The sequence below is a fragment of the Petaurus breviceps genome, unplaced genomic scaffold (genome assembly GCF_028583685.1).
Source record: "Petaurus breviceps papuanus isolate PSGF00001 unplaced genomic scaffold, PetGlider_PUasm1.0 189, whole genome shotgun sequence".
NCBI lineage: Eukaryota > Metazoa > Chordata > Mammalia > Diprotodontia > Petauridae > Petaurus > Petaurus breviceps.
Genome location: NW_027185809.1, coordinates 25,627,789 through 25,642,821, shown reverse-complemented (window position 1 = coordinate 25,642,821; position 15,033 = coordinate 25,627,789). Strand labels below are relative to the sequence as shown.

Genomic DNA, 15,033 nt, shown 5'->3' with positions numbered 1-15,033 from the left:
GACTCAAGTCAGTTGCCCCTTGAGTTGTGCGAAATAGGAGAACCAAATAAAGAAAAGAAAGAAAGAAAAAGTGGGCTCAATGAACGAGAAAGGGGGAATGGGTGGCAGGGGGACAAAAGAGGTAAGAGAAAAGAGAGGGGGCGGGGAGGGACGACCGACTAGAACAAGGAGCTGTACGAAAATAGAAGAGTGAGCTTGACAGGAGAGAGGGAAAGATAAAGCAAGAGTGAGAAATAGACGGGGGCAGGACCAAAGAGGATGTGGGACTGAGCGTTTGCAGAGCTGCAAAGCTGTGTGTGACGTTGCGCTGAGTAGCATTTTCAGCAGAGGATCCTGGCTGGGTGGAGACCTGGGCGAGTCAGAGGGGGCTGCAACCCAAGGACGGATGGGTGGGTGTGCACAAGGTGGGATGGCCAGACTGCTCCTTCGTGGCCGTCTCAACCGGAGCTGAGAAACAGGGACTGTGGTAAGGGAGGAATTTCCCTCCCTCTCTTGCCCCCCCCTCCCCCCGCACTCCCTCCACCCCAGTTCTGTGCAGCATGAACCCCTCGCCCCGCCCCCTAGCCCACCAGCAGTAGCTATAGCAGAGCAGCAATTGATTTCTTTTCTCCTGCACGCGTCGTATTGGGGAACCTCGACTCCACCTGCGGAACGGCTCCAGTGGGGACAAGGGCGCACACTCCTCTTCCAGTCGGATGAGGGGTTGGGAAGAGGGAGAAGGACATGAAACCGAGTTCAGCCATAACCACGAAAGAACCGGAGTCACAGACGCCCGGGGGAGAGCAGCGGGCGGTAGAGCCCGAGGGGCGCTGGCGGGACAAGGGCGAGGCAGACACCGAGCGCCAGCGCACCCGGGAGCGGCTGGAGGCCACGCTGGCCGGTCTGGCAGAGCTGGAGTTCCTACGGCAGCGGCAGGAGCTGCTAGTCCAAAGTGTCCTCCGAAGTCCGGGGGCCGGAGCCGGGGCCAGGGCTGGAGCTGGAGCGGGGGGCGTGGCGCCGACTCGGGCTGGGGAGCTGCAGGCGCCCGGAGAAGCCTCCCAGCGCAGCCGCCTGGAGGAGAAGGACCTGGAGGAGAACATCTTACTGCTTCGGCGGCAGTTGGTAGGTAGCGCCTCCCCGGGGCCCGACTGTGGCGTCGGGGAAGAGGGGCTTTGCTTCGGGCTGCAGGGATTTGTATTGCTAAACCACCCACCAGCTTCAGCGCTGGGGATGTGAAGACAAAACCGGGAAGTGTCCCCGACTTCTAGGAGTTTACGGTCTGTTACAAAGACCCTCCCCTCTCCGATCTTTACTCCTTCTGTCTCCCCCGCTCCCGGCGCCAGTGCCCCGAACGCATTCTACACTTTCTCCTTTTGGTGTTACTATTTGTGTGCATGTGCGCGCGTGCCTGTGCCTGGATCAGGGGAGGGTTAGAGTTGGGGGTATTTTCGTACACCTCCATTCAAAGGCTAAGCATCTTCTCTGCTTCGTCTGGTTAAGACCTTCAGCTTTCCTTTTCCTTTCAACTAGTGAAAATCATCTAAATGCTTTGGGGGGGGGAGGGGAGGGAGGTCTGGAGAAACCCTGCCCTGACAAAATTTGGAAGTCTTGTGAGTTTCCTCCCTTTTTCTTTTTAAATCACTTTAAAAAGTAACAAAAACCAAGAAAGGGGCTCTTGGTGTCATTAAAATTTTCACCTCCAAGGAAACGACTTTTTAAAAAAGAAAAACCATTAAACTGAAATGACCTGAGGGTCATTTGGTTAATTCATTGTCATTCCCAGAACGTTCTTCCGAACGTGTCAGCTTGTGCTGTCCATCTGAAGTTTAATTTCAGATGTAAGCTCCTTGGCATAATGGAACTAAAACTAAATGCAACTTATGTAAATTGCGTGGAAATGACTGGCGCCCCTCCCCCAATGGACACTATTTTATATCTGCTGTACTCTGAAATCCAATTGTGATTTAAGGCGGAGAGTGAGAGAAACCATCTTATTGGATTCTATCAGAACGGGCCATTTTAAGCAGTTTTCATTAAGAGTGAAGAACAAAACCTAAGAGGCATCGATTAATCTCTTTGACCCAGCCTCATAGCAATGGCGGAGTCTTTTGTTTTCACTGCCCTCAAAACGTAGTTTGGAAAACAGCAACTAAACCCTCATGTGAATTCTCCTCAATAATTTTGCTGAAAGATTAATGGACAATACAAAACAATGAGGTGCTGTGGAGTCTTTTGCTGCGATCTACAAAATTCTTGAGTCACTCAGCTAATTTTCCCTCAGTAAATATCTTCATCAAATAGTCTTGGTTTGTGTCCCAAAGCCTTCATGCCTATGGATATTCAGGAAGAATACTGAATATTCATGCATTTTTAAAAAATAAAAAGCTACACAGCTTTTTTAGCCCATCCTGTGCCCCTAACGTGACTTGGCTTTTTTTTACATATTTCTTTGGCTTCAGAGTGAATTTGGAGATGACACCAGGTTGGTCTTGTTTTGGTAGGTCATGCATGTTTAATGCACTATGCTGTGCAATAGCATATTTGTCTTCATAAATAACGAAGTCATTTACTTGTGATCCTAAGTGGCACATATCTATTGTCGGTTCCAGATGAGTGCAGCATTTACTGTATCAAGAGAATTCTAGCTTAGCCAATGTTTGTGATACTATTTTAATTAGTACACTTGACACTCATGATTTGAACCAGATGCCTTCTCTGGGTTGTAATTTTGTTTTTCTGGCAAATCACTAGATGGCATTGATGAGTTAGCAGAACCGATGCTTCTTTACTTGGGAAATCTGAACTCGTTCCAATTTTACCTCTCTTATTCCCAAATTCGGCCAGCTCACACTGTACTTGGCACTAGCCAGCGTTTGTAGTTTCTCCTTTTCAAAGGCACTTAAGCTGTTGTTACCTAATTGTGTGCTGATTGTAACAAAACCTTTCTAGAGGTGCTGGAACACAGTCTAGACCACAGTTACTGTTAATAGCGATCTCCAATTATTTTCTTATAAAATAATGTATTTTAGATGATTCTTTATAAATAAAGCATCTGGTTCTGTTTTTCCAATTTCCATTCTCCTTTTGAAATGTGTAGCTTGAATCTTGTAATTAGATTTAACACTTAATTACAAGATTCAAGCTTTAACACAGTTCAAAGTTTTTGTATATGACAATACATTTTATTTTAATATATAATGCATAAAAATAAAATGGAATTTAATGACCTTATCCTTTTGAGGTTTTTGTTTATTTCCATTCTCATGGGTAAATTTTTGGCCTTGGAAAATTGAGAACTGATGTGTAAAGATGAGGTAATTTTAGTATTATAACAGAACATCTGTTTCTCACTAATGTGTCTTAATTTTATTTTCTTTTTTCTACCTTAGAATTGTTTGAGGAGAAGAGATGCTGGCCTATTAAACCAGTTGCAAGAATTAGACAAGCAGATAAGTGATTTAAGGTTGGATGTAGAAAAAACTTCAGAAGAACATCTGGAGACAGATAGCCGTACTAGTTCAGGTAAAGCTCCTATGCTTTCAACTGATTATATTCTTGTGCTACATAGTGATTGAACACAAATGTCCCTTATGATTTTCAAGACCTGTCAAACTGTAATAGATTTGTGTTTTCAATGTAGGAAAAAAAATCTTTACCATCCTTTGGAAGGATAAAAAAAACCCAAACAAAAAAAAATAGTGACATTAATAAGAGTGAATTCTTCAATTTGAAAAAAAAAATAAGGCTTTTATTTAAATTTCTGAAAGAGCTTTCCTTCTTTGAAATGTGAGAGAGTCAGCAGTGAGCTACAAAATTAGTCACACTTCAACTTCCTGAGAGTACTTCAAAAGTTTGTTAGCATTTGGTTCACAAAATAGATTTTCTTTTACTCCCTGCTGTCTTCTCTTGAACTTTTTTTTTCTAAATCCTGATAATAGTAAAGACCAAGTCATAGATATGTATGATTTTTCTATTTGTACATTTGTGCAGTGTCTATTTCAGTGTCCATTTCATTTTTCATTAAATATGAATGGAAAGGATTTAGGAAAAAAATAGGAGTGTCATCTTGAATGTAGACTGTGAGGTTTTTTTATTTTTAGAACCCACTTTCCATCTGATTTCCAGAGTTCTCAGAAATTGAAATAGAGATGGAAAATTAGAACATGAAATCCAATGAATCTAAATTCACCTTCAAATCTCTTAACTTTTCTAGAAAAAATTTCCTTTTAAGTAGGAAGTGTGTAGGTTGCTTAAAGCAGTCTATTTCCAAATGGTGTTTGTATTCTTAGGGTTTTATGAGCTGAGTGATGGGGCCTCAGGATCACTTTCCAATTCCTCCAATTCAGTCTTCTGTGAGTGTTTATCCAGTTGCCATTCCAGCACCTGCTTTTGCAGCCCTTTGGAAACATCTTTGAACATCTCAGATGGACACCCCAAATCTGCAGGTAAGATTCACACAAATTTTAATCCTAGGAGGACAGTTAGAGAACATATGATCCTCAAAGGGTATATGTTGTTATTGTTCACTTATTTCAGTTGTGTTTGACTTTATGTAATCCCATTTGAAGTTTTCTCAAGCAAAGGTATTGGAGTGGTTTGCCATTTCCTTCTCCAGCTCATTTTATAGATGAGGAGACTGAGGCAAACTAGGTTAAGTGACCTGCCTAGGGTCACACAGCTTGTAAGTGTCTGAGACCAGATTTGACCTCAAGAAGATGAGTCTTCCTGATTCCAGGCCTGGCACTCTACCCACTGTGCTATCTAGTTGCCTTTAGAGGGTGTATAGCAACACACTAGTGTATTTCACACTTTATAAAGTGTGCTGTAAAACTCTGCCTTGCTCTCTGAGATTTCCACAGTCCCTAGCCCCTGTCTCCAGTTGCTTTTGGCTCCTTGCTCCTTCCTGCTTGATTTTGGAAGGTAAACCTAGTATCTCTGTCTAGGAATCACAAAGCCACCTCCTTTGGCCTTGGTTTTGGGGGAAGTAAAGAAAGAATGAGTTGAGGTGATGGGGGGGGAAAGGAGAGGTAGAAGAATCCCAAGATCTGGATAATGGGTTTGGAGGTCCCCCTTCCTGGGAATCCTTCTTTGTTGATAGGTCAAATGTTCAATGTGCCTTGATTCCTCACTGATTCCTATAGTAAGCTCTGAATCAAAAAAGTTTGGAATCTAGGATACAATTCTAACTTCTTGCTTTACAAAAAGACACTTGAGACTCAGAGAGGTGAGGTAATTAGGCCTAGATCACATGGGTAGAATGCAGAATTGGAACTAGAATCCAAGGTCTCCAATTCAGTTACTTCTTAGTTGCATCATGAACTATAGTATCAAATAGATACTGTGGTTATCTAGTCTAGGTTGAATTCTCATAAATGAAAAAAAGGCTATGTGGTTCAGAGCAGAAGAGGGTTGATAATTGAATCATAAAGTGCATTTAAATCATCTTCTGACTTCAAATGACTCTGGTTTATCACCAAAAATGCGCCAATGATGGAGGTCTGGAAACATGAGGTTCTAATATTAGTTTGACTATTTCCCTTCATTTGAAAAGATAATAGAACTGACAGATGCAGTCAAGTCTAGAGCTGGAAGATTTCTTAGAGGTCATCTAGTTCCACCTCCATCTTTTTACAGAGGAGGAAACTGAAGCTCAGAGAGGTGACATGTCCAAAGTCACTCATTATAAAAAGTGGCAGAACCAGGATTTGAATCTGCTTATTCACCAACTTAGAAGTGAAGTTATTATTAAGTTAATCATATCCATCAGAGAAGTACCAAAGGGTTGGCTTTTTTGTTTGTTTTTAGCACCCAGGGGATCAGTGATTCTATTATGTCTCTCTGAATTCTTTGGTTGAAAGATTAGCTTTGTTAATATAGCTTACTTCCCAGAGAGACGAGATATGGACAACAGTGGGAATAATGCTATTCTGTATCTGGAGAAAGAACCCAGAGGAATGTGGTGTATGAGCCTGGGATAATACCTGTGCTATTTCAAGAACTATTTTCATGTGTACCCTTTTCCTCACCCATGACATTTTCTGCATTCCCCCATGTTTCTTCTTATCACGCAGCCTCCAAGCAAGAGCAAAGGCAATGCAGAGACTATATACTCTATGGTATTCTGGATAGGGACAGGAATATGGTGCTATATCCTTTGTCTGACTGCAATATCTGTTTGATGTTTAATTCTCATATGTGAAAGATAGGATTTCTTGGTATAGGGCAGCAGAGGATTGGTAATTGAATGGTTTCTTTGTTTGAGAACAGTGTATTCAGTCCCAATAGTTTGATATAAAAACAAATTTGTGTTATCTAGATTGGTTATTTTATGCTGGCCAAGTTTACAAATTGCTCTATTCCGTTCTGTACTGAATTGCTCTCAAAGGAAATTTTTATAAACTTATTAAAGGCAATTTGGTACAAGATTAGATGATTTCCTTGGAAACTGATTAGTGGCTTTTATCCCCTAAATAAAGTCCATGGAAAAATCTCATAGTCACATAATTTAGAAACAACGAGACTCATTCAATTAGGTGAACATCTAGGAACTGGCAAATCTCTTCTGATGTAATTTGTTTTTGAAAGTTAACTTAATTTACACCTTGGAATTCTTTTACTCTTCAAATGGGAGAAGACAGAATGTGTGTGTGTGTGTGTGAAAGCGATTTTCAGAGCATTTTATAATCATATTTTAAGATAATCTATAAATAGGGTTATTGCCTTTGCAAGAGGTGCAGGGCAAGCATCTCAGATGGAGAATTATTTCTTTTTGGAGTGCTGGAGATAAAAGGAAGGAAGTAGATGCTTGCTAATTGTTAGTAAGCTTTTAGCATATTTTCCTTGAATTGGGAAGTTCTGTTAGTATTTTTGAAAGAAGGAAAAGACTTTGGTGTTTTTAGAGTAAGAAAAAAAATTATGAAAAAAGAACATCCTCATTTAAGAATAATGGCAAGTGGATGCACTTCTGATTTTCATACATACTTCAGTGCAAAGATCTCCTAACTGGAGGGAACTTTAGTTGACCAGTGATAATCTTAAAACTTTGTTCTTTCCAGATAACTGAGAGGCAATTAAAATATCATTTGATATTTAGAATTAATTTTATATTACAAAGGACATGTTAATAATGCATTACTACAGAAAGAAAGCAGATGAAAATGATCAATAAAGTCAGAAATCTTGCATTTGAATTGTTGATGGATGTTGGAAATTCATCTTTGATCCAATTTTTCATTAAATTATGTTTTTTTAATTGAAAATTTATTAAATTTTTGAATAGAAGTGAATTCTGGCTTGGTAAAAGATGAGCCCTAGGGAATGTGGCTGAGAAAGGGTCTTTTCCTGGATGAGGAATGTAGAACACTTTCCTCAGGGCATTGCCCTGGCAAAAATACAAATTGTTTGCCTGTCAATGGATTCTAAGTTCACTGGCACTAAGAATTCATTAAGTTACTTATTAAAGGGATTTTCCTCCCCTCCAAAACAAATTGCTTTTTTTCTTTAGATTATTTGAAGGGTGATTCTATAAGTGCATAAGAAGTTGTGCACCAGGAATATGTGAACTTAGAAAGGAGATGGGTGGGCTGGTGATTGAGAGAGAAAGGAAAACAGCTGATGGAGAGTGATCGATATACTAGTAGGAGTGCCTATGTTGAAATCAAGAATACGTGAAAGCATCATAATTAAAAATCTAAAGAAGCTCTTATTATAATTTAATCAGTCCTGCTAATGATAAGATTCTAATAAATGGTCCACTCTTCATGATTTTCTTTGTGGCAGTTATTTCTGAATATTATAATGCCAATGGAGATAATTTTTTTTCTTTTTGTTTTTTTGTTTTTGCTTTTTGGAGGGCAATTGGGGTTAAGTGACTTGCTCAAGGTCCCACAGCTAGTTTTTGTGTTATGTGTCTCAGGCTGGATTTGAACTCAGGTCCTCCTGACTCCAGGGCCGGTGCTCTATTCACTGCGACACCTAGCTGCCCCTAATAATTTTTTTCTTAAGGAAATACAAAAGAATAAATGTTACTACAATAAAACATAAATGTAAAGTAATAGATTATAAGATCCCCAAGTGTAGTTAATAGTCTTGCTTGTTTCTTTGTATCTCCAGTGCCTACCTAGCACAGTGTCTTACATATTAATACTTACTGAATATTTGAGCTTAATTGAACTGATGGGAAAACTACAAATAACAGTAACAATAATGATAATAGTAAATAAGAATAAAAAAGCTAGCATTTATATTAAATGTAGCTGCTTATCATCAAAGCAAAAGGTAGTTACCTTTAGTGGTAGCTAGAGTGGCAGGCCTGAGGTTAGGAAGCCTGAGTTCAAATTCAGCCTCAGATACTTACTAGCTGTGTGATCCTGGGCAAGTCACTTAACCCTGTTTGCCTTAGTCCATTGGAGAAGGAAATGGCAAACCATTCCTGTATCTCTGCCAAGAAAACCTCATGGACAGTATTGGCACACTATGATCCATGGGGTCACAAAGAGTTGAATGGAGCATACAGCAATGACAAGATGGTGCTTTAAGATTTGCAAAGTAATTTACATATGTTACATATGATCCTCAGGAACCCTGTATTATTATATCCATTTTATAGATAGGGAAACTGAGGCATGGAGAGGTTTAGATTCTTGCCCTGGGTCACACAGTTAGTAAGTTGTCTGAGGCAGAATTGGAACTCAGGTCTTCCTAAGTCTCCAGTTCAACACTACTCATTGTGATACCTAGACAATACGCCATCAGCAGCAGCAGCAGCAATATCGTTTCATATAGCACTTTAAAGTTTACATAGCCTTTACATAATTTTTTTCATTTGATCTTCACATCAATTGTCTGTAATGGATACTACTCTGTAATGGGTACCATTATTATCCCCTAGGGAAGCCGAGACTGGCAGAGGTTAAGTGACTTGCCCAGTATCACATAGCTAGCAAGTATCTGAGGCAAAATTGGAACTCAGGTCTTCCTGACTACAAGTTAAGTGTATTATTATTCTATTCTACTATTTCACTTAACTAAAAAAAAATGAAAAGAGAAGATGAAGATAGAGCAAAGATTTACCCAGAGATCTGTAGGAAATAGTTAAGATTATAGAAAATAGATTGTAAAAAGTTAGAAATGGAAGGGACTTCATCTTGTTCAACTTTCATATTTTATAGATGAGGAAACTGAAGGCCAGAGAAATGAGGTGATTTGCCAAAGGTCACACAGTGAGTAATTTTATTATCATTTTCAGCCTTTTCAGATCAATCAGTAAACATTTATCAAGTGCCTGCTATATGCCTGGCAGTTTGCCAAGCATTGGGATATAAAAAGAGACAAAAGACAGTCCCTGTCCTTAAGGACTTTACAGTCTAATGGATTAAAAAGTTGTCTTTTTTTTTCTTTTTTGGAGTGGGGGAAGGCAGGGCAATTGGGGTTAAATGACTTGCCCAAGGTCACACAGCTAGTAAGTGTTAAGTGTCTGAAGCCGGATTTGAACTCAGATCCTCCTGACTCTAGGACTGGTGCTCTATTCACTATGGCACTTAGCTGCCCCAAAAGTTGTTTTTTTTTTTAAAAGGAAAAATTAATTTTCCTATTTCTACCTCTAATACAAAATAAGGGTGGGGAAATTGGTGATCATTCATTTTCCAGAGTCCTTAAAAGGATGCTTCAGAAGCATGAAGTATTTTAATCGATTCATCAGTGTGTACAAACATTGTCCATGAATCATACTTTAAGATTTTAAAATAAGCAATATTCTCCCTACTTCAGAAAATTATCCAGAGTCACAATAGCACTAATGAACAAAATATTTTTGATTTTTTTGTTTCCTCCTCAGATATCATAAGATGGTTGGACCACAAAGAAAGTCATGGTGAAGATGTTTGCCGTTCGCTGTCTATTCCACAATCCAGTACCCTTGAGGTCATTGCAGATGTGAATCCTAAGTATCAGTGTGATTTGATATCTAAAAATGGGAATGATATATATCGCTATCCAAGTCCACTTCATGCTGTAGCTGTGCAGAGTCCAATGTTTCTTCTTTCCATGACCAACAACCCCCTAAAAGATGAGAAACAGCTTGGTAACAGTGCTAATGATGTTTGCAATGGATCCGAAGTAGATTCTGTCAAAGCAGATAATTCTTCCCTCCCACAAAGCAACTCCATGTCTGTGTCCTATCCTGCATCCAGTAAGAAAATAGATGGCTACATCTTGAGTCTAGTGCAGAAAAAAACACATCCTGTTAGGACTAATAAGCTGCGAACAAGTGTAAATGCTGATCCCATGAAGGGCATTCTTAGGCACGGGAGCATTTGTGTCAGAGCGACTGATGGAATTACACACAGTAATAGTGTCAACCTTAAGAATTCTAAACAAGCCTGTTTGCATTCTGGTGAAACAAGCACTCTGGAGAATGGCACATTCTCCCCACTGAAGCAGTGGTTGAAAGACTCAAAGGGAGAACAGCTGGAAAGCCGGAGGATGCCTGTTTCTGTGGGCTGCCCGCCAAATGTAGCCACTGATCATCAAAGCAAGCATCTGCCAAAAAACGTCAAGCCAGGTTCCCAGGAGTTTGCATGGTGCCCTGTTTCTGGGGCAGGGGATTCCCCTAAAGAAAGTGGTCAGCTCTTTACTGCCTCTCCAAAGGAAAGTCCTGGCCGAGTCCCAGCTCTCCAACAGGAGAACAAAGTTGTCCAGCCACTGAAAAAGATGTCACAGAAAACCAGCTCACAGGCAGCTCTGCCAGCAATTTCTTCTGCTGTGCCACGTCCTCTGCCCCTGCCTTCCTCGCTTCCTATTGAAGAGAGACCTGCCTTAGATTTCAAGAGTGAGGGCTCTTCTTCCCAGAGCCTGGAGGATGGGCTTCTCGTCAGTGCTCAGTTCATTCCAGGGCAGCAGCAAAATAATAAGTTACACAGAGCCAACAAGAATGTCAAAATCCTGAAGAGTTCGACCCTGAAGCACAGAGCCCATGGTCTTAATGGGGTGGAAAGTGGCTTACAGACAGTGAGGGAAAAAAGCAGAGTTGTGAGCAAGAAATGTCATTTCCCTGATGACTTGGATACAAATAAGAAATTCAAAAAAGTGTCTTCCAGAGGGAAGAAGGGTGGAAACTCTCAGGCAGAGGCTGGTCTTTCCAGCAGATCTGCAGATGGCCTCCATAGGCCTGTGACTAAGTTCCATGGACATGGGCATGGAAGAGAAGCAGTTGTGGCCAAACTGAAACATAAGCGAACCGACTACCGGCGGTGGAAGTCATCTGCAGAGATTTCCTATGAAGAAGCCTTGAGAAGGGCAAGGAGAAATCGCAGGGAACCCATGGGAGTCTACAACCAGGTCCCTCTTCCATATGTGAGCCCGTATGCATACGTAGCTAGTGACTCTGAGTATTCTGCAGAGTGTGAGTCCCTGTTCCACTCCACAGTAGTGGACACCAGTGAGGATGAGCAGAGTAACTATACCACCAATTGCTTTGGGGACAGTGAGTCAAGCTTGAGTGAAATAGAGTTTGTGGGGGAGAGCACCACCACTAGTGACTCTGAAGAAAGTGGGGGCTTGATTTGGTCCCAGTTTGTCCAGACTCTCCCTCTCCAAGCAGGCACAGCCCCGGCTCTTCATGACAACCACACAATGACTTTTGTAAAAATTAAGGCCTCCCATAATCTCAAAAAGAAAATTCTTCGTTTTAGGTCTGGCTCTTTAAAACTGATGACCACAGTTTGAAGCAACTTTTTGGTATAGAATGCATATGTCCTAGTTACAGAAACAAAGCGGTTCTTTTTTTCTCTGGGTTTTTAATACAGCTTTTTCCATGCTTTTTTCAACACTTAAGAAAAAAACAACCTAAGGTAAATGACGTCATTCTCATTACATGTGTGGATGTGAGTGCCTTTAAGTGGAAAGTAAAGAATGTCATCCTAGGAAGGAATAAAAAGACTACAGTATTCATGGTGGTAACATTGAATATTTAATATCTGATGACTTTATTTTAAATGTTCTGATTCATCAGTCTTAGAGGAGATGTTCTTCATTTGACTCTTTGTCTAGGAGTACTTTTTATACCAAGGATGAAATTAATGATTTCCATCTTTCCCTTGATTCTTTTTTTTTGGGGGGGGGTGGAGTTGGGGAAAAGAGGGGAAATGTCTGAACCTATGATGTGTTTCACTGAGGAAGTTCCCTTTTCCCAAAGCAGTTTATCAGTCTTAAGAGAGTTAGTTGTCGGGCAGACCGAAAGATTTAGTGATTTACCCAGGATCATACAAGCAGAATGTGTCAGAGATCTACATTTGAATCAATGTATTCCTGGCTCCCAAGTCCGTTGATTCTTTAGGGCAGTTGTCTTTATGAGAAGTTTCCTGAGGGTCACACTCAAGTGTGTGAAGAAGTAAAGAATAAATTATTATTTCACAGTATTTTCCCTGCCTATGTCATTTATGGCATCCATTTCTCAGGCAATTTTCCCTTCTTTATTATTCCTTCTTGTCTACCTGCTTTTCTTGATCCAGGTCCTCTAGACTAAAAGTAAATGAAAAGAAGAGGTAGAAACTCCAAGATAGGGATGTACATGATGAAAAGGGGAAAATAAAGAGGCACAGGAAAGGGACCATTGAAAACTGCAAAGATAGGAGTGTGGAAAACACTTTTCTAAGGCCATAAACGGGGAGTTAGTACATGGATACCTTCCATTCTAATCTCTATATCCAACTACGGTGTCCTGAAATGACTTGCCCTTGGGGTCAGATTTTCTACTAGAATTCGTAGTGGTAACATTACCATTGAAATAACTAGCTTTTCCCTTGGGAGTGTCAATCCAAAGCCATAATTGGGTCCTCTTTATGCTTCCAGAAATTTGCCTCAATTCAAGGTGTCTAATCATTTTGACAGTCTAGATCCTGAACATGTTAGTGCAATCCCTTACAGAGTGAGCCATAGGTAAATCTGGGAAGGGTTTATTTACTATTTAGTAAACAGTATTGTGCAAAATTGCTTTTTATCAACATGTATGTCATGTGCAAAAGTAGTAATTGTTTTAAATATTCTTATTGATGTCAACTTTTCTGTATAATATAAGCAGTATGTTTTTATATCTCATTGTGTAAATTAATACAGTACATATGCTGTAATAAAATTTGTTTTAATTCTACTAAGTTTGTTACATCTTTATAAAAACAAACATTCAGACCTACAAATCTTTTTTGTTGTTGTTTTTTGGAGGAGGTAAGGTAGGGCAATTGGGGTTAAATGACTTGACCAAGGTCACATGGCTAGTCAGACCTACAAATCTTAACAGGTATTATCAGTGCTGCTTGTGAAATACTCATCCATCTATTAATTGATCTGCAGTAATGTGGATGTTTTAGCTATGTTAAATGGGGTGGGTAGCAAGGAATAGTGCTGATTAAAAAAAACTTAAGAGTATCAAAGACTTTTTCTTAAGTTGGTTTTAGATTATGTTTCTAATTTAAAAGTGCTGATGGGATGATAATTAAAAAGATGCTTATGGGAAAAACTCTGGATATAGTTTTTTTTAAGAATTCAATATGTTCTACTTCATATCATAATTTCTTATAGAAAATATCAACCTCCTGCATTTGAAATATGTGTTATGAAATATGGTAGAAAATAATTGTGTCAAGGGCTAAATTTAATTTCTTGTGCTCTAGAGAATTCTCTAGGTCGTTAAGTTTCAAAGAAACTACCCACCAGTAATGGGAGAGGGTGTTAATGCATGGGAAAATTCCCTATGCCAATGAAATCACACGTCCAGTCTCTCTCCCCATGTAGTTCATTTCTTAAGGCAAATACTTAACTTGATATCTCAAAACTTGGAATTTCTTTTACAGCCCATGCCTTACACACACACACACACACACACACACACACACACACACACACACACACACACACACACACAGAGTTTTCCATACCTTCTGCTTCTACGAGGCTAGCTGATTAAAATGAAGTAGTGTATCTACCCTGAAGATATAGTGAAAGGCTGCAAGGGGACTACAAGTTATGTATTGTTTCTTTTATAATTTGTTCTCAAAGAGCATTATCCTTGGAAGAGATCACTTTCTGAAAGCCACTTACTGAGGAATTGGCATTTTTTAGATATATGAATGCTAAACCAAGTTAACCATGAAGAAACGGGATTTTCTAAGAATCCTGGTCCCAGCTTCTTCCTTTGCAAACTTTCAGGAGTTGGTGCCAGAAAAGATAAATTAGTGGTTGCCCATTGTTTTTAGTTACAAAAGAGCCATTGAAATCAGTATAAGTGAAATACTCAATTATTTATGGGAGAAAAAAGCACCAAAACATGGAAGATTGGTGCTATTATTGTCTCCTTTATACCACTGAGGAAAATGAGGTAAACAGAGATTGTGTGATTTGCCCAGGGTCACACAGCAAAGAAGAGTCTGAGGTTGGATTTGAACTCGGATCTTTCTGACTCCAGACCTAGCACTCTTATCTATTATGCCACCTAATTGCCTCAGTTAAGTGAAACTGATTAAGATTCAATAGAAATGGTTTGACAGTACATGCAATATTCCACATATCCAAAGTCCTCCACTCTTCTCCAGTGAAAGGAAAGAGCTACATTTTCTCATCTCTTCCCAAGGACCAAGCTTTGTCATTATGATGACATAGAGTTCAATTTAATTTTATTGTTCTTTTAATTTGTGTTGTTGTAGGCATTAGGCATAGTTTTTTTTTTTTGTTCTGCTTATTTAGCTCTTCATCAGTACATATAAGTCAGACAGTCAATAAACATTTATCTGATGCCTTCTATATGACAAGCACTGTTCTAAGCATTGGGGATACAAAGCTTGCTGACTAATGGGGTTCCCCATGTTTGTCTTGAATTCTTCCTATTCATTATTTCTTACAGGAAAAATAGTATTATATTACATTCCACAATTTGGTTAAGCATTCTGCAACTGATGGATGCTCACTTTGTTTAGTTCTTTGCTACCACAAAAAGTGCTAACAGAAAATTTAAAAAAGTCTAATGATCAGGTGAGGATTCAGTCAAAGGGCTGCACTTGAGGA

The 15,033-nt window shown here is 39.7% G+C and overlaps 1 protein-coding gene across 1 annotated transcript; it reads left to right on the top strand.

Annotated features, from left to right (window-relative positions):
* Positions 1 to 537: 537 nt before the first annotated feature.
* Positions 538 to 13,126, top strand: DACT1 (dishevelled binding antagonist of beta catenin 1). Its single transcript, XM_069092073.1, has 5 exons — positions 538 to 1,101; positions 3,369 to 3,501; positions 4,269 to 4,424; positions 9,150 to 9,200; positions 9,815 to 13,126. The coding sequence occupies exons 1-5, from the start codon at positions 724 to 726 to the stop codon at positions 11,701 to 11,703; spliced, it is 2,607 nt and encodes an 868-aa protein (XP_068948174.1). The 5' UTR covers positions 538 to 723; the 3' UTR covers positions 11,704 to 13,126.
* Positions 13,127 to 15,033: the final 1,907 nt, after the last annotated feature.